We start from the raw sequence: 19,688 nt of genomic DNA, 5'->3' as shown, positions 1-19,688 counted from the left end.
GGGTTTTTAACCTACTCCTGTACTATTTCATCTCTGTGCTATTGCTGATGCTGTAGCAATAAACTTTCATTTTCCTGGGCTGCATCGACTGGCATATGCTCCCTGGAGTATACATGTCACAAGAGGGTGGTGTGACAGATGGTAGGAAAGAAAGCAGCACACTCTAAACATGCCAAAATATGCACATTCATTGCAATTTTTTTACAAAAAGAAAGAAAACAATCCAGTGAATTAATTGGAAGGAGCAAGGAAAGGGGTGTTCCTCCTAGGAACAGATGCAAACCTGTCTTCAGCTTCCTTTGCATTAATTATATATGCATAAAAGCATGCATTGTATTTAGAAAAAGCAAAAATATTTACTTTGGCAACTCTTTCAACACCTGGCACTCAGGCTGGTTCTACAAAGTTGAGCATCATAAGGGAGTTTGAGATGGCTTGCTATGGCATTTTTAAAGATAGTAACTTGCTTTCCCAATATCCAATAATTCCTTCTGAGAACCGTATTATACTTATTTTTATATATTCATTTTTGTACATGTCTTGTAATCTGCACTAGCTGCGTGTTATAATTCTAGTAAAACAATAAAAACATGTTAAATATTGTAAGTATAACCACCTTATTCACATATTTAATATCCATGGTTGCACTTACTCATGCTCTAAAAATATTTCCCCTGCTCCAGAAGTGTTTGAAAACCTATCCAGGTCCACCAGTGGGATGCTATGATGTGGTTTCAGTCTACATATAGTCAAAATAGTGTTCACTATTACCCACAGTTTCAGCAATTTACTGGGGGGTCTTGGAATGTATGGGAGTAGCCCCATACATTGCAGTTCTTTGCAGAAGTAAGGTTCACTATCAGCAACAGTCTGGTGGAGTGATTTGAATGTAAAATTGGAATTCTGAAAGACCAAGATTTAAATCACATCCAGATACTCACTGGACAAATGTTAGTCTCTCTCACTCTTATTCCAGACAGTGCCAAAATGCGGGTTTTAAAAGTGGGTTTAAAAATCCTGGGACTTAACAGCAAGTCTACACACAGACCTGTTTTTATTTATTTATTTATTTCCAATATTTCTATCCCGCCCTTCTCACCCGAAGGGACTCAGGGCGGCGTACAATTGGCAACAATTCGATGCCGACACATCATTAAAACAACAACATATAAAAATGTATTACAACCAGTTAAATCTATATATATAAAAGAGTGATGGCATCAGGGCAGCGGACAAAACAACAAAACTACAGGCCCCCCCAACCTCGAAATTTGACAACACAACTCATAATCCACGGCTCTAGGTTGATACAACAAAAAGAAAAGAAAAATTAAGTCCTAATTAGAGGGAGAGGAATGATTGTTTTTATCCAATTGCTGCCAGTTAGAAGGCTAAGTTCCACCCACTTGGTCTCCTAGCAACCTAATCAGCCCAGGGGACAGGCACAAGAGTTTGGAGAGACCCCTAACGGCCATCCAGCCCAACCCTTTCTACTATGCAGCAGGACACAATCCAAGCACTCACAACACATGGACAACGTATAAATACTATACAATACTACACAGGGACATAGACCCCCTCTACCCACACCACTTTCACAGTACACAAACAACCAAATGCATACTAAACATATAGACAACCATACAACAGACATTCAATACCACCACTATCTCAACAAGTTCTCACCAACACCACCAGACAACGCCACAGCAACGCGTGGCCGGGTATAGCTAGTACTGTATAAAATATAAAACATAAAACATATGTTGTCGAAGGCTTTAGACAACATATAAAACATATGCTTAAAATCCGTTCGTCCAATATCCTCTTACTTTATCCATATAACAGTCTGGGTCGTCTTTTTTTTTTAAGGTTATAAAGTGTTTTAAAAATGCATAGTTTTAATTGTTTTCCAGTTGTGCTTCACTTGAGCCATATGTGTGTCCGTTTGACAGCCCAATCAGCTGATCAGCTGTTTCAGGCATTTTAAAACCGCACATGTGCTAGAGTAGTCTACACAGGGGAAAGGGGAGGAAAGCATGTGTCCCTCCCACATGTTGGCTAAATATAACTTAGCTACCCCGCCCCCTTAACCTGGTTATTTCCGGGTTTTATAGTATGTGTAGAAGGGCCCTTAGAAGAACCTCTTCTGACTAAAATTTGCCATGTGAAAGGGCCAGCATTACCTAGAGGTGAACTGAAAGAATAAAGCAATAACAGACCACTTAATTTCCAAATATTAATGAAGAAGTGCCACTCAAAACTACAAATATTTATCTACTCTTGCAGTCTTACATGATGTAAGGGGCATATTATTGGATGAAATTTGAATATGAGTATATATTTTTCTAGTTTTGGTATCACATTTTCAATTCAAACATGTTGGTAATGTTTTCCCCTCAAGAAGCTAGAGGAGAATTTAAAGTGCCCTGATTTTAAAACTATGTAAGTCTTAGGAAAGTATTCACCTTGTGACCAACACTTTATCATAGCAAATTGGAAATTTCAAGGATGAAGCCATCCTTTTTGCTCTACCTGTTATTGTATATGAATCTATGACCTTGAAGGGCTATGCCAGGAGAAGCAGCCAGGCAGCATGAATGTGTATTACTGTAAATTAAAAGTGAGCAGAATATAACTCTCTGAAGGTCATTGGACAACAACCTCATGAACCTCTGACCAGGACAGCCTGTTTTTTATTTTATTTTTTATAAAAAATACAACTACATATAATGCAACAGCAAATTAAAAGAATGCAATACACAAAACAATGAATATGTAATATTTAAGTCACAAATATAGCTATCTCCACTTTGAAGAAACACTCATAACTACACTCAATAATATTTAACAAATTGACTTCCTGCTCTCTTAGAAAGAGATATTAACGTTTAAAAGCTCTTAAACTAATTTTCATTTATCTTCTTGCTGATGAAAAAAGTGTTATTTTTCAAGCCCTGCAAGTATTATCCTCTTTATATTCTCTCACATATATTTCAAAAAGGAGAGCTACTCTTTCGAAAAATGAACTATTGACTATTCTCCCTCTTATTAAAATAGTCACTTTATCCTTTTCAGCCAGTTCAAACATCTTCAAGGTCCACTTGCAATTGATAGAATCTTTGTCCTGTTCTGCTTATGGGCATATAATAGCCTTGCTGTAGTTATCATATACTGCAGAATTCTTTCACATTGGCAATGTACCTCATTGCCCATTAATTCCAATGAAAATAATTCATGCTTAAAACAGGCTTTTGACATCAGCACAGATTGTGAAATCCTGAAACTTGACAATTTGCCAGCTCATGCAATAAATGGAGTGTTCTTAAAATGAAAGTGTCAGATATTAGTTGGCTTCCTGTTAGTGACAAACACACGTGAAACTCAACCTTCTATTTATATATGTCTGTTCAGGGGGTTTTGCCATTGTACTTTTTGCATCTGTGCAACAACCCAAGCCTCACTGATTTACCATTTAGCTGCTGGTACAGAATAGGGGGTGGGAGAAGTATCTGCCTATATCCCTGTACCCAGATGCGGACCCATGACATCTTCTGACTGAACTTCCCATTCTCTTTGCTTTTCACTAAGCACTGAATGGCCATCAGATACAGGTGGGATGTGTTGCTACCATGACCAAATGGTGCTTTTCCTTGTATGAGCCAACTCCTGTTGGCTCATACAAGGAAACAGTCTGCTAAATAGCCTGGGCATATAACATATAGGTTTTATAAGTGATAACAAGTGAATCGTGACTGGAAAAATAACTGGTAATCAGTGGAGCTGTTTCAATAGGGGTTAGTATGATTCCTATGACCTGCATACTGCAGCTCTTTGGACCAGCGCCAAATGTTCTTGAAAGCACTGGTCCCAATTCAAGGTGCATGTTATCACAAAACCCTGAACGGTTTGGGGGACCCACCTACCTTTGTGAATGCATTTTCTCCTATGAACCTGCACAATTCCTTTGATCTTTGGGGAAGGCCCTCCTCTCGCTCCCACCTCCGTCACAAGCGTGGCTTGTGGGGACAAGGGAGAGGGCATTCTCCGTGGTGACCCCCAGCTCTGGAACTCACTCCCCAGGGAGATAAGGCAAGCACCCATTCTGGCAGCCTTCAGGAAAAGTTTTAAAACTTGGCTTTTTCTGTCTGCTTTTGAAGATTGAATAACTAATCCCTATGTCAGGTTCCGTCCCAATGTCAAGCTGTTTTCCTGATGCACTTTATCTCTTCCCTCAATTGAGCATGATCTCATTGTTTATCCCACTCGAGTTTTGTATTACATGCAGCACTTTATCTATCTACCTCACCCACGGGTTTTACAATTTCCACACTTCGCACTTTGGCCCAGCTGCCCTTGTTTAAATTCTGTACTGTTTTTATACTCTGTTTTATTATGCTACCGTTATTATGTTTTGTTTAACTATGCTATTGTATAAGCATTTTATTGGATGTTGTTGTGTGTCTTGTATTTATTTTGTTTTATGGTACAGTAGAGTCTCACTTATCCAACATAAACGGGCCAGCAGAATGTTGGATAAGTGAATATGTTGGATAATAAGGAGGGATTAAGGAAAAGCCTATTAAACATCAAATTAGGTTATGATTTTACAAATTAAGCACCAAAACATCATGTTATACAACAAATTTGACAAAAAAGTAGTTCAATATGCAGTAATGCTATGTAGTAATTACTGTATTTACGAATTTAGCACTAAAATATCATGATGTATTGAAAACATGGACTACAAAAATGCGTTGGATAATCCAGAACGTTGGATAAGCGAGACTCTACTGTAATTGTTTGGGCTTGGCCCCATGCTAGCCACCCCGAGTACCTTCGGGGAGATGGAGGCAGGATACAAAAATAAAGTTGTTGTTGTTATTATTATTATTGTTGTTGTTATTGTTATTATTGAAAGGCAGCTCCAAGAACAGTATGTTACTGTAGTCTAAATCGGATGTACCTAAAACATGTACCAATATGGCCACATCCAGCATTTCACGGCACACAAGCTTTAAATGTGCAAAAGCTTTCCAGGGTCTCAAGGTTCAAAGCCAAATCTCAGAGAACACCCAAACCGCATACCTGTGTTTTCAGGGAGAAGGTAACCCCAGCAAACACAGGCTGAATCCCCAATCTTCCAAGTTCTTTCTATTCCCTGATATTCTAGGCGAAAATCAAACCTGACTTCTTTCTAGAAGGAAAAATAATTAAACTGAGTCTATACTGAACACACAGTTAAATGACATGACTTATTAGAAAGTTTCAGCCCTAAGTTTGTAAGTGCTTAATAGAACTGTTAATAATAGTGTGATAGCAAAAAGGGATAGAGGTAAAATGGAAGTAATAAATTGTAATATTTATTCTTAGGTTCTGCTCTTTTTCTCTTAGGAGCTGGAGGCTGGTCCCCCTTGTATTCTAATAGAGAACAATGGCTCCAGATTGATTTGGGAGACAGAGTGGAGATTACAGGTGTTGCTACTCAAGGAAGATATGGGAGTTCTGATTGGATAACAAGCTACAGCCTAATGTTTAGTGATATAGGTCGCAACTGGAAGCAGTATCAAGAAGAAGACATCATCTGGGTAAGTCTAATTTTTTAAGATAAATAGCTGTGGTGTAATCAACTACCTATAGCAAAATGTACCATTCTTTCCCTCCTCTTATCCAGAGTTACAGGGAAGCTGTATTATTGTAGTACGGCTGCATTTTTTCTTCATGCTTAGGCTACAGACGATGATAGGAATACAGTTGAAAAGCTCAATAATCCACATTGCCAGAATCTTAAGCAAGTGTGTTTCTAGTCTCCTGGATATAATGGAAAGATCAAAGAACTTGCACAGTATTATATCCCCAAGAGCTCAAATGCACAGCAAATAGATAGCATGTCCTAATATATAACATATTGTTTTTAAATCCCATGGCTTATGTTTTTCTGAGACTGGCAGTTATGGAGTTCTTGATCACTACACTTCACAGACAAGGTACCATATTGTATTTTATAAAATACTGGGTATGAGTGATCCCTATAGGCAATATGCTTCATTCGCTGAAGTCATTCCACTTCTGTTCTCTCTTACTGCACATAATAAAGATATGTAGATCAGAACTGGTACTTGTTCTACTGTATATTACCTGTATATTATCGGGTTTCTGTAAGTGTTATTGTATCACTCACATTAATTCTGTTTAGTATATCTGGAGGTCTCAAGGTGAAAGACTATATCGGACAATGGCTAGGACTTTGAACAGTGAACATCAAAGCCTCCTTTGGGACATAAATGTACTCAATGGCCTTTTAAAGTGGAAGCTGCAATTTTCTTAGACACAGCTTTTCGCCTTTAAAACTACTGGCATGTCCTAGTGCTCTTGTAAGGATGATAAATTAAATGTTTAACATGTTCAACAAGTGTTCTGTGAATGTTAAATATGCTAAATATTGTTGCCATTTTACTCCCAGAGGGTTTACAGTTTTAACATTTGATGCTGGACTGTCCTTTCACACTTCTTCTAATAACATAGAATAATATGGTTAATAAAGCAGTGGTAGTTCTCTTGGGGGTCATCATTGTTAGCCAGTGTTCTGGCTTAGTTTAACCATTTCTGTCTTATAGTTATTCCAAGGTTTATCTGTTGGTTTTTAGTATTGCTTCTTCCAAGGTGGATGACTAAAGAGCATGTATTTTAATGTTGAAATCAAACAAATTATATAGATTCTCAGCTAACATGGACTGAAGCAACCAGAACTCTTAAGCAACCAGCAAAGATCAAAGAAAAAAAATACTTTATATAAAAATTAAAATAAAATTACTTTTTATAATTCAGTGAAATTGCTTTTTGTAATAGAGGGCCCTTTTACATAACCATATAAGACAGAACATCAAGGCAGAAAATCCCACAATATCTGCTTTGAACTGGGTTACCTGAATCCACACTACCATATATTCCAGTTCAAAGCAGAAAATATGGAATTTTATTCAGCTCTGTGGAAGGAGTCTCTTTCTGTCAATACAGAACACACACAGTACTCCTCTTGTTAATACAGTCAATACAGTTAGGATCATATCCAGAATAGCTGATCCCCTTGTTCTCCTACCTTCTGGACAATAAAATAGTCTGCAAGGCAAGTGAGGAATTTGTTGGACTTTGTACTCTTGACAATGTTTGTTTTCCAACAAATACTTGTTGCTACAGCATTTTAAATGGATAGAAATATCATTTAAATCATTTTCAATAGATAGGTGGCTTAGAACCAGGTAAACTGAAAATGTGTCTGTACCCACATGAACCTACTCAAATCCTAATATTAGTCATAGTGATTCTGAACATGTGCATTAACAGAGTTTGGGCAAAGCAGGGTTAACAGAAACAAGGTTTTTTTTTAAAAAAAAATAGTGGTGGCTCCACTGTTGTGAAACCTCTGGATCTACCAATGACCCTTTCCTTCAATATTTGCAGACAGGCCTTATTAGCTTGGATATCCCAGTCTGTTTCTGAAGGAATTGCTATTGCTACCCATGAACCATGTGTGGTGTGCTTGAAGCCAAGTAGTATCAGACTGGAGTTGAAGCAAAGATATTGTAGCATCACAAAATGCAGGTATTAACCAAGAAAATGTCCAAAGTGCTCTGTATCTGCCTTTCATCTTTCTGCTCATCTGCTGGTTCAACCCTTATAACTAGAGCTTCCATCTCCTTAATAGTCTTGTGGCAGCCAGATGTGTACTTTTTGCAGTGACTAGACTAAGGCCATCTATTGAACGTCATGCCTGATTTCAAATTTGAATCCAAGTCTCCCCACTCAAATCACTTTCTCACACTGGAACTTCTCAGTAGTCTCCTCAGGTCTGTTCCAAAAATTTAGGCTTTCTTGTCACAGTCAACATTCTTGAGAGTATCTAGTTACAACTGTAATTGCTGAAAATGCTGTAATCTTAGCAGTATAGATGTTATTGTATGGACAAAAGTAATAATAAAGTATGTGTGTGTAAAGGATTGTTACACCTTCATGTGATTTTGTAAAACTGTGTGATTCCTTATTTCTATTACTGTTCACCATGGGAACAGATGGCCTGCAGATAACTGCAGTTTCTACTAATGCTGACGATGGTAAAATAACTTTCTTATGGGGAAACACAGCTGTTGGTTAGTAAGGCTAGTAAAGAGTTGAAGGTTAAACATGTCTCTGCCTCTTATCACTCATAGTTTACCTACGTACACAATTCAATATAAGTATAAAAGTGGAACACAGCTGAAGTACACTTCTCCAGAATATATTAACTGCAAGAAAAAGAACAGAAAGAAGAGGGGGGGGGGGGGAGAAGTGACAGAAAATAAAAAGGACACTGGGCGATTCCAGACAAGACATTGCTTTGGGTCCAATCAGCAGAGAAATGCTGACTGAGTACATTATTTTTTCTTTTTAAGGCTTTTTAAAGGTGAGGGCTTTCTTGGGTTTTTTTGGGCTCCAGCAGACCAAAAATCCTGAGACAGCTGTGAGGATTGGAACTGCAAGTTGTGAGACGCAATCCCTGGGCCCAATCCACACAGCACCCACAGCTGGAAAGACCCAGGTCTTCTGAAAGACGCAGTCTTTCCAGCTGTCAAATTACTTAGGCACAAAGCAGGGTTTTCCTGCTTTGTGCGGAAGGAATTTTTTTTCCTGAGGCATCCTTTGAATGCCCCTAGTAAAAACACAGGAGCGTGTGCATTTTGCAAGCTTTCTGGATGCACCCACCATCACCAACAAATAGCCACACTAGGATTGTGCTTGGGATAACAAATAAATTAAGCATAATGTACTGGGCTATTCCAGAGAAAGAGAAAATTAAAGGTTTGTCAGGCTTCATGCTACTAGAAAATTCTGTGTAATATTAGAGCTAATTTGGAGAAGGAGACATTCAGCCTGCAGAGAAACTTTTCATAGCTCTTTGGTAGTACTCCATAGGAGAAAATGTGAAAGTAAAGTGTAGGAGTTCCCTCTTCCATTTTCATTTATTCTGATTGGTTTGCTCATGTACTCCTATCTTTCTTATGCTTTCTCAAGTAGGCTAAGAGCTCCAATGTCCATGAAGCCAAACAAGAGCCTGCTACTTTGAGAGCTTGCTCAAATATGCACAAGAGCAATCATGGTTTTGTCACTCAAAGTGCACTTGATAGGCTTGGCTCCCTAACAGAAGCCATATTTTGGAAACCAAGGTTCACCTCTTCTTAATCATGGAATTTTGGAGAACTTCCAGTCAAGACTTAGAGTAAATCAAAGAAAATTTTTATGTATGCAGATTTATATGTACAAAGATCTCCTTGCAACTGGAGTTCACATTGCATACTATGGTGGTAGAATTACTGTGATAGTTCTTTCGATAAATTGATTAAATGCTTAGCAGTAATTTATTGGCCGAGCTTTTATCAGCTTTCTATTCTTGATGACCAGCACCACGGAGAACCAAGCCTGCTCCTTAGGATTAACCCTACATGCTGGTAGAGTAATGTAGGTACAGCAATAGCTTTGGGGTTGTTTGATTTTTTTAAATTCTAATTTTGTAGCCACAAATAGGAAGATGTATTTCCGAGATGTTTTGTCTTGAGCATCAAAGTACTTTGGCTGAAGTGGTACCTTGGCTTGAGTGAGTAGGACTACCTTTTACTGCTGTACCTCAGACACCAATGTTCTTTGTCTATATAGTCCTATTTCGGCATCTTTTCTTATCCAGGGAAAGAAAGGAATTATCTTGGAACATGATGTTGGTGGAACACCTGGTTAAAAAAACAGTTGCACTTTTTAGATCCTTGCCAAGTGCTCAGTGCCCCGTTAAGCTAACTACTTCTCTATCTGCCCACCAGGCATATGGGTAAAGCATCACCTTCTACTCCAAGACTGGCCTGGCCATTGAAATACTTCAAGAACAACTGAAAAACTACACATATTTATACAGTACACAATTATTGCTCTATCATCCCCATCTGTATTAAGTGTATGAGTGGCCCATAATACTGTGCATGCTTTTAAATAGGATCTTAGTCAGAGTATTTTTGAACCGTCAGAAATGCCTTTTCTCTATAGTGTGCAAATTTAGGATTAGGCATATTGTTGTGGGTGTACAAAACTGTAATTCCTTTAGGATTAACAAGTGAAAAACATGTTTGTACATTGAATTCAAATGAATCTTAGTATATTCATGCTGCCTGAATTTGTGATGTTGGTAATTCTACAGCTGGGATGTAAGATAAAACAGATTAGCCATTTAAAACCAAATTTCCAAACCTTTTTGTATTGAAATAATCTATTACAAAAGGCTGTTGTATTTTACAGCCAGCTAGGCTTATAATTATATTTTCAATACAAATGTCAGCTGTGCGTGGACTTGCTGGCTATTGATTGGAAGACAAAGGCAGCGGTCTCATTTCTTGAGTAAGTAAATGATTTTATTCAGTCTTTTAAGTTTTGAATAATTCAGAGGGCATTTCACCTGCAGATGCAATATATTTTGATGTCAGCGTCAGGAAGAAAGCTTTGTTCACCAATGGTCACAGTCTTTTTTCCCCAGAGCTATGGAAGCCTTTATATTTTATGCCAACATTCTGAATTTTAAGAGCACTTTTGGGAATTGAAAATGGAATGCTCTATCAGGAAAACCAAGGAGTATTCCAACTCTTCCCCTCTTCTTCATGACCTTTATCTTTGGGTCCTTCAGGGGAGATAAAATGTGGTAATAATAATAATAATAATACCTGTCTTTTTAAGTCTTGTTAGCATTGAGTTGCTGGTTCATAGACAAAAAGCTGCATCCAGTTATTTCCTTAGAGTTGAACTGAACATAGGAATGCAATTTATGAATTAGTGTTCCATGGATTCTGCTTTCAGAGTTACAGCTTCTGCTGTAGAGTTTTGTTTTTGTGAAAATAATATTTTGAGGCACCTTTACAAAGAAATTGAAATATATGAAAAACTATTTCCCACAAGGAGGGCATTTGTGTGCAATAGCCCTGAAATGGTAAAGAGGAAATTATGCAGTGTTTTTAGTAAAATGAGCTCTGTGCTTCTACATACCAGAGTAAATTACTTATTGTACTCACCCTCAAAAATGCCATTGTCTGTGCAACAAGGTATTTGTTTTTGTCAAAATGCAGAACTTTCACTTCTGCTAAATTGGAAACTGTTTGAATAAGAAAATAATAATGTAAAAGGGGATCTCAACATAGTATCAGGTGGCCAGATGTAAGCAAGAAAAAGATTATTGTACATATAATTATATATTAATTTACTTTATTTATACTATGCTTTCCTCTCTGAGGGGACTTAAGGCAGCAAGTCAGATACTTTGATCAATTTAAAACAAAGCAAATACAAAAATAAAAAGACAGTTGAAAAATATTGTGTGTATTACCCTGTTTCCCTGAAAATAAGACATCCCCAGAAAATAAGACCTAGTAGAGTTTTGCTGAATTGCTAAATATAAGGCCTCCCTCGAAAGTAAGACCTAGTAAAGTTTTTGTTTGGAAGCATGCAGGGTCGGTAAATGTACATACCATAGATTGTTGTACATGGAAATAAAGGTAGTATCAAGAAATAATAATAATAATAATAATAATAATAATAATAATAATAATAATAATAATATGATAATAACTTTATTCTTGTATCCCACCTCCATCTCCCAGAAGGGACTCAGGGCAGCTGACACAGGGACAAGCCCAACAACAACATAAATGTACATACAAACAGAAATTTAAAACAGTAATTTTAAAACAGTATAGCAATACAATATAATATAGAAATTCTTGAAAGGATTCACAGTTTGGTTATGCTATTTTGTGATGACAACTACTGTACAGTAGATAATAAATTTTCATTTTTAAAAATTCAACCATAAATGTGAATTCGTCTTTTTGGAAAAATAAGACATCCCCTGAAAATAAGACCTAGCGCATCTTTGGGAGCAAAAATTAATATAAGATACTGTCTTATTTTCGGGGAAACAGGGTAGGTTAAAATGCAGTTAAATCACAACAAATACAATTAAAATGCATTTTAAAACCAAATCCCCTGCCGCCAAAATCTCACCTAAAACCCCCACAGCTACTATACAGGTTGGGTATCCGATGTCCCAAATTCTGCAATCTGAAATATTGTCCATGTGGGTGGCTGAGATAGTGATCCCTTTGATTTCTGATTATTCGATGTATACAATCTTTGTTTCATACAAACAGAGCCGGCCCTAGGTATTTTTCAAGTGTAGGCGAACAGAATTTTGGCCCCCCCCCCAAACCAATCACTGAAAAATAAAAGCGTTGGATAAGCGAAAATGTTGGATAATAAGGAAGTATAAAGGAAAAGCCTATAAAACATCAAATTACATTATGATTTTAAAAATTAAGCACCAAAACATCATGTTTTACAACAAATCAATAGAAAAAGCAGTTCAATACATGGTAATGTTATGTAGGAATTACTATATTTGCAAATTTAGCACTAAACATTGAACAGGGATATAAGGCAGTGTGGACTTAGATAACCCAGATAGCCCCCAGTATTAAAAAAACCCCTCTAAAATCAGGACAATAAATAAAGAACAACACTCTGAAAACAGAAGAAATCCAGACAGTAAACAATCAGGGACAGCTAACTCCTCCCAAAAAAAGATTCTCCCAGGCAAGAAGAAGCCAGGCCTTGAAGCCACAGGGCCATTAAATGCTAATCAAGGTGATTAATTACAACATTCACACCTGCTTCAAAGAAAAGTTCTTTCTCCCACCCTGGACCTTCTACAGATATATAAACCCCACATACCTAGCTTCCAAGTTCCTACAGACCTCACAATCTCTGAAGGCCCCAAAGGTGGGCTTGCGTGGTGCGAAGGTGGGTCTGCGCTGGCCGGAAGGCCCAGCGCGGCCGCTGGAAGGCCCGAAAGAGAAGGAGGTGGAGAGTGGTGCCCTCCTCCCAGGACGATGGTGCCCCCGGGACGATGGCGCCACAGGCAAATGCCTATTTCGCCTTATGGTTGGACCGCCTCTGCATACAAATAATTATTTTAAAAATATTGTGTATAAAATTACATCATCATCATCATCATCATCATCAAGTTGTCTCATTATGTGTGTATATATATATATATATATATATATATATATATATATATATACATTTTGAAATATAGAACCAATCAGGTCCCAAGTTTTTCAGATAAGGGATATTCAGTCTATATTAGAGTAGTTTCATTGGCACATATCTACCATGATATGTTATATCTGCTGAAATTCCCTATTTCAAACTATATACATTTTGGGGCTTTGAAATGCTGTCAGACCCCAGAGTGGTTAGTGTTCTGTCCATATGGTTTGGCTTCATGTCCCGCAGAATTCAAACATAACAAATCACAGTTAACTGAAAATGAAAGGGACATTTTCTAATCTCTGCCATAAAATAATAAATCAGGCCAGTCTCATCCATTTGGAAAAGTCAGTGATGAAGCCTGTGATGAAGATTCACAGTGTTAGTGACATGTAATGTGAGTACTTGGCTGGGTTTTACAGAAGTTTTGGCCTACATTCCCTGAAGATAATACTTTGCCTGCTCCCTAGTTGTTTCAGGAAGACGTTGAGTATTATAAATTCAGTATTTGGTTGTCATAAGATAATTTTAAAGAAATTCAGCTCATCTTTTTATCATATTCCACAGCCATTCAATCTCATTCTGGTGAGAAGTATATGAACTTAATCACATTTACTGTTGGATTTGTGGGGATTCACCAGCCTTGTTGTAAATGTGTGGGGTAGCAGGGCAATTCCATTGACCCACGCCCTGAATAGCTTGCAGCTACGCTTCCCCATCACACGTGGGGAAGCATCGCCATGCGGATTCCACCTGCGCTGGCCCCGTTGCTGTCTACAGAACCTGGGAAGCCTCATGTTTTGGAGGAGGCATTGTAGGATGCTTATGACCAGTTCATCTACAGAGCCCTGCCGGAAGTGAGTGTGCATCGTGTGATAGGCAGTGTTGGGCCCCATAGATAAAGTCTGCTGCTATCTTCCGAAGATGCTTGTGAAGACCCAATGTTGATTGTTGTAAGACTGGTACTTGAGCACAAGTGGTATGGTAATACTGATGATTTATAGTTTAATTTTCAAGTTAAAACATGTACAAATTAGCAGATTAAAATACAAAATAAACAAATAACAGTATTGTTGTATTAATTTAATTGAGAAGTGGCACCGTTTATTCAAATTTGATAGCTAAGAAAGGAAAGGATTAGGCAGTTATGAACACGATAGAAACACGTGGGTTACTGAAACTATCTGATTCCTTTCACTGATATCTGGATATTGCCACACCTTTGAGGGTTGCTTGCCTCCTCTAGCCCCCACATCCCCTTTAACGAAATATCCAAAATATTCCAAGGATGATGTCTCTTCTGTTTGATGGGAACATGCCAAACCATGCAAATCCATGGGGTGCCTTTGTACCTTGCATAGCTTTCCCCTGGAGCACATCAAACATGCCTTTTTATTAATCCTTCTTTGCATTAATCTCTTTTAGAGATTAAAGGATAACCCAGCATGTTATCTCTCCGGTTCACAAATTGCTCTGCACAGATAAAGAATGAATTTCCAAGCAAGTGGCTTCATAATTGTATCAATACCTTGACAAGTGAGGCATGTAAAACTGGAGAATGTTTCTCGGGAGGGAGGGGCAAGGTAAGGAAAAATCTTGGTGAAGGATATCAGAAAAAGCACAACAGTTTTTATGTTGAGCTGCTCTCTCAAAATTATTTTTGTCTAAATGTTTATTACTCTCTTGGAGCGAACATGGAAGTATGCTTTTCCTTATTAAAACTGACTCATTTTTGATATAAGGGGTGGGGGAAGAAATCAGACATACATGTAAATGATTCATGGAGGGATGAGGGATTCATGGAGGGATGGAGGGATAGGCAGCTAGGCAGGCCTGTAGCCGGGGGGGGGGGGATTAGGGGTTCAACCCCCCCCCCCCCAAATTTTTCAGGTTAAAAAAAACCTGGTTTACTCATGAATTTTAACTGCTTAACCAAATCCCCATGCTAAGTTTATGAGTTCCCTCCAGGCACTATCTCAAGCAGATTTTGACAGGTCTGTAGCTGGGAGGGGGGGGGTCAGGGGTTCAACCCTCTCCCCCAAATTTTTTCTGGCTACGGCCCTATTTAACTCTGTGCTAGTTGTATGCCAGTTGTATGTAATGACAAGTATATTTCCTTATTAGTGAAGCACATAACTATCATTTCTCTTCTGTCATTCTCTATCCCCATTTGAACATTCACACACTATTCCGCACTGTGTGGCTGCTTCTATGTTCCTGGAAGGGCAAAACTCTGAAAACACAAAGAACAGATTTACCAATATGATAAAAGCAGAAATAAAAGGATGTTAGCATTTTGAACTTAATAGAACTTAGCCCTGTCAAGACTACATGGATGAAATGGAATTTGGTTCTGCTGCCCCATTGCGAAGAAATACACTTACAGTATCCAACACTCACTTATCCAACGTTCTGGATTATCCAATGCATTTTTGTAGTCAATGTTTTCAATACATCGTGATACTTTGGTGCTAAATTCGTAAGTACAGTAATTACTACATTGCATTACTGCGTATTGAACTACTTTTTCTGTCAAATTTGTTGTTAAACATTATATTTTAGTGCTTAATTTGTAAAATCATAACTTAATTTGATGTGTAATAGGCTTTTCCTTAATCCCTCCTTATTATCCAACATATTCGCTTATCCAACGTTCCGCTGGCCCGTTTATGTTGGATAAGTGAGACTCTACTGTATTTGTTAATGTGTACTATTTCACCACAGAAAATTATATTTTTCCAAAGCTATATTAATAAAATGAGCCCTTTCTAACTAGGAATGTGGCTTTTGGCTTCTGAATGCTGTTGGTTGAATCTAAATATAGTTATTCTGAGGGTAGACCAGAAAAGGTAAATTCCCCAGTGGTGGTGGAGAGACCCAAGACTTCTCTGACCCATGCAAAGCAGTGCCACCATGACATTTGTTTGCTACTGCAGTTATTGCTTTATGTGGTGCAATGGAGTTCCTAAGGCATCATCCTGTATCATAAAGACCAGGGACAGAAGTTATTTCTTATTTGTAGCTAAGAAGTGATAAGAGGTTAAGCTGCAATTTCATTGGTGTACTGTAGAGACAGCAGCTTATGGTAGAGAGGCCCAGCTGTCCATACTTTCCTGCATGGTGGGGTTGCTCTAACATTTTGCTGAAATTCTGGTGCATTCCCCAATTTCTCCTAATGCTGGGTAAAATTAGGTTGATCAGTTTTACCTTGTGTTATCAACCAGAAGTTTCAGGACGCCCAGGAGCAAATTCTGGTTGGAAGCAGGATATAGGGTCAGTGTATAAAAGCCTTAAATCTGGATCCAAACCTGTGACTTTCACCATTGTATGGGAGCCACTTTCTGACTATAGCAAGAATTAAATCACAGTGTATGAACATGGTTTGACAATTAGGTGGCAGGGCCACCCTATATAGGTATGACATAATTGAATCTCTTTCTTTCATTCTGCCCTTATTTCTCATGGATGTATGGCCAAAAACAGATTTATGTCTTCAGGCTTCTTGACTTCCATATTTCTTTCCAAAAACAGGTGTCTGGTTTCTTGTTACAAATTTTAAGGTTTTAAAAAACCACTTATTTAATTTTCCAGAGTATTAAATTATAAGGGTAAAGGTAAAGGTTTTCCCCTGATGTTAAGTCCAGTCGTGACCGACTCTGGGGGGTTGGTGCTCATCTCCATTTCTAAGCTGAAGAGCCAGCGTTGTCCGTAGACACCTCCAAGGTCATGTGGCCGGCATGACTGCATGGAGCGCCGTTACCTTCCCACCGGAGCGGTACCTATTGATCTACTCACATTCGCATGTTTTTGAACTGCTAGGTTGGGAGGAGCTGGAGCTAACAGCAGCCGCTCATGCCGCTCCCGGGGTTTGAACCTGGGACCTTTCGGTCTCCAGCTCAGTGCTTTAACACACTTCGCCACCGGGGCTCCTCAATTTAATTTAATTTAATTTGGTTAAATTATAACCAAACCAAATTTTTGCTGATAAAGTTTTGAGGCCTTATTCATTTTACAAAAAGTCTTGCACTTAAAAGATTTTAAATAATTTAATTTAATATGTCTTTTAAATTTGTTGTTTAATCTTTGTTTACTACAAAACCTTTCAAATCCCCTTCTATAATTTACTATATTTTAAATTAGTCTGATTGGTTTCACTGTACATTGCTCTGAGATCTTTGGATTGAGGTGTGGGGGAAGATATAAATGTTTTAATACATAAAATCTCAAACAGCTTTCAGGTATGTGTTATCCTATTTTCTAGCTTGATGCATTTTATGCAGCAGAAAAATAAATTGTGCAGCACCAAGTAGTTTTTTGTGCAATAGACAGTATTGAAGTCGTATTCTCACACATAATTGAAAAAAAAGACAACAAAAATGGAAGGTTAAACCAGCCACTGTTACCTTTCAGTCTTCATAATATTCAGTGAACTGTAAAGTCAGCCCTACACATCTATGGGTTTAACTTTTTCAAATTTGATTATTCATGGATTTGATTCATATGGTCTCTCTAGAAACCTTTAGATCCTCCAGCATAACTCTACAGTCACTTTCCAGTGGAAATTGACCATAAGAGTCATGCAGGAGGACATACAGCAGTGGTTCTCAACCTGGGGTCCCCAGATGATTTTGGCCTACAACTCCCAGAAATCCGAGCCAACTGTTAGGATTTCTGGGAGTTGAAAGCCAAAACATCTGGGGACCCCAGATTGAGAACCACTGACATAGAGAGTTCTAGAAGGTGTTTTGTCAGCTAACAAAGAAAAAAAAAACCCATAGTTTTTCCCACTTACACAGGGGTCCTGCACCCTTACCACAGGCGAATAAGGAGATCTGACTGCATACTGTTGGACTCAGCTACCCGAGTGTTCCATTTGTGGCAAATAAAGATTCATACACAAAGTTTTGACTAGCTGTATTGCCATTGCCATTGTCAGTTTCATCCAACACAGTTTCAGAGTTCACTGGGACCTAGTAACCATACAGTTTGGGAAGGCAGGGACCTCTGTGGCTGAGAATTCAAAAGGCCCTACCCTAAACTACATTTCCCAGAATTCTGCAGGCAGCAGAGATACAGGGCTGAAGGCTTGAAAGCCCTGGTGTCAAAAGTTTTGTTTTTATCACAACATTTTGAAGTGACTTTTGCTGTTTTATAAAACTGTTCAGGTTCAGTCCACAGTGCAACATACTTCACCAATGTATTTTCAGTTAATATCTAATTACCTCCAGTAAGCATCCAGAAGTTATATAAAATTTGTATAATCAGAGGAGTGGGGCGGGGGTCTCAGTTCCTTGCTTGCATGAAGAATTTGCTGCCACTCTGTAATTAATTTTTTTTCATATCAAGAGCGACTTGAGAAACTTGAGAAAGTTGCTTCTGGTGTGAGAGAATTGGCTGTCTGCAAGGACGTTGCCCAGGGGATCCCCAGATGTTTTTACCATCCTTGTGGCAGGCTTCTTTCATGTCTCTGCATGGGTCTGGAGCTGATAGAGGGAGCTCATCCACGCTTTCCCCAGTTGCATTCGAACGGGCAACCTTCAGGTCAGCAACCTGACCTTCAAGCCATCAGTCCTGCCAACACAAGGGTATAACCCACTGTGCCACCGAGGGCTCCTTTCTGTAATTAATAACAACATGCCAGTCAATGTTGATCTTTTTAAAAGGTCCTTGTATGGCTACACAGAATAAAATGAGGTACCGGGTAATTGGGGAGAATCATCTTGGTCCTGATGAGTTTTTTTTGTACACTAGGAAAAAATAGCTTAGAATAAAGCCTAACAGCTTTTATTAATGCACTGACCAATCTATCACAACTGTGCCGTGACTGTCAACATTATCCTGTTGTGGATATCCCTGGTACCACGAGACACAAGAAAACAAGCTCATCTCTTGTAAACATATGTTAATAACTTTATCAAGGCATCCTAAAGAGTGCACCTGGTAATTCCTTTATGTAATGTAAAAAGAGTCACATTCTCACAGCACAATACATCGTGCAGTCGGAAGTGATACTCTAATAGTAGAAGAGCACATTTACCAATATCACAATGACTTAAAAAGAGTCCTCCCTAGCCTAATCCATACTATAATTATGCTCCTAAAATGCATATACACGTTCATATAAGCCATTGTGAATGAGATCATGTCCATTGGTTCTAGCCCAGGCATGGGCAAACTTCAGCCCTCCAGGTGTTTTGGACTTCAACTTCCACAATTCCTAACAGCCGGCAGGAATTGACATATTTTTTGCAAAGTATATGAACGTACCAAAGGAAAGCCTTGTTAGAGTGTCGTTTGTGTGTTAAGACTGTAGTGATCTACATTCATGAGTATACTGGAAAATAACGAAGTAACCCAATTAGTCTTCCCCAGTCTGGCATTCTTCAGATATTTTGAATTAAACCACCCATCATTTTAAATCACTGGCTATGCTATCTGGGACCAGCGGGAACTGCAGTTTCTAAACATCATGTCAGCAATGGGTTGGAGAAAGTTGTTTGCAATGCATGATTAAATGCTGATCATGCTAGTCTGCTTGCTAACTGATGTTTGCATGAGAAGAAGTGAGTATGTTC

The 19,688-nt window shown here is 38.4% G+C and overlaps 1 protein-coding gene across 1 annotated transcript in view; it reads left to right on the top strand.

Annotated features, from left to right (window-relative positions):
* The window catches only part of cntnap5 (contactin associated protein family member 5), a 482,960-nt gene that overhangs the window by 108,165 nt on the left and 355,107 nt on the right, over nucleotides 1-19,688 (top strand). Inside the window, exon 3 of the mRNA XM_008110020.2 lies at nucleotides 5,395-5,588. Coding sequence (XP_008108227.2) covers nucleotides 5,395-5,588 — 194 coding nt within the window. The remainder of the gene's footprint in view (nucleotides 1-5,394; nucleotides 5,589-19,688) is intronic.

This window comes from Anolis carolinensis, chromosome 1, assembly GCF_035594765.1.
Source record: "Anolis carolinensis isolate JA03-04 chromosome 1, rAnoCar3.1.pri, whole genome shotgun sequence".
NCBI lineage: Eukaryota > Metazoa > Chordata > Lepidosauria > Squamata > Dactyloidae > Anolis > Anolis carolinensis.
The sequence above is the reverse complement of the archived record's forward strand: the minus strand, read 5'-3'. Positions and strand labels throughout refer to the sequence as shown.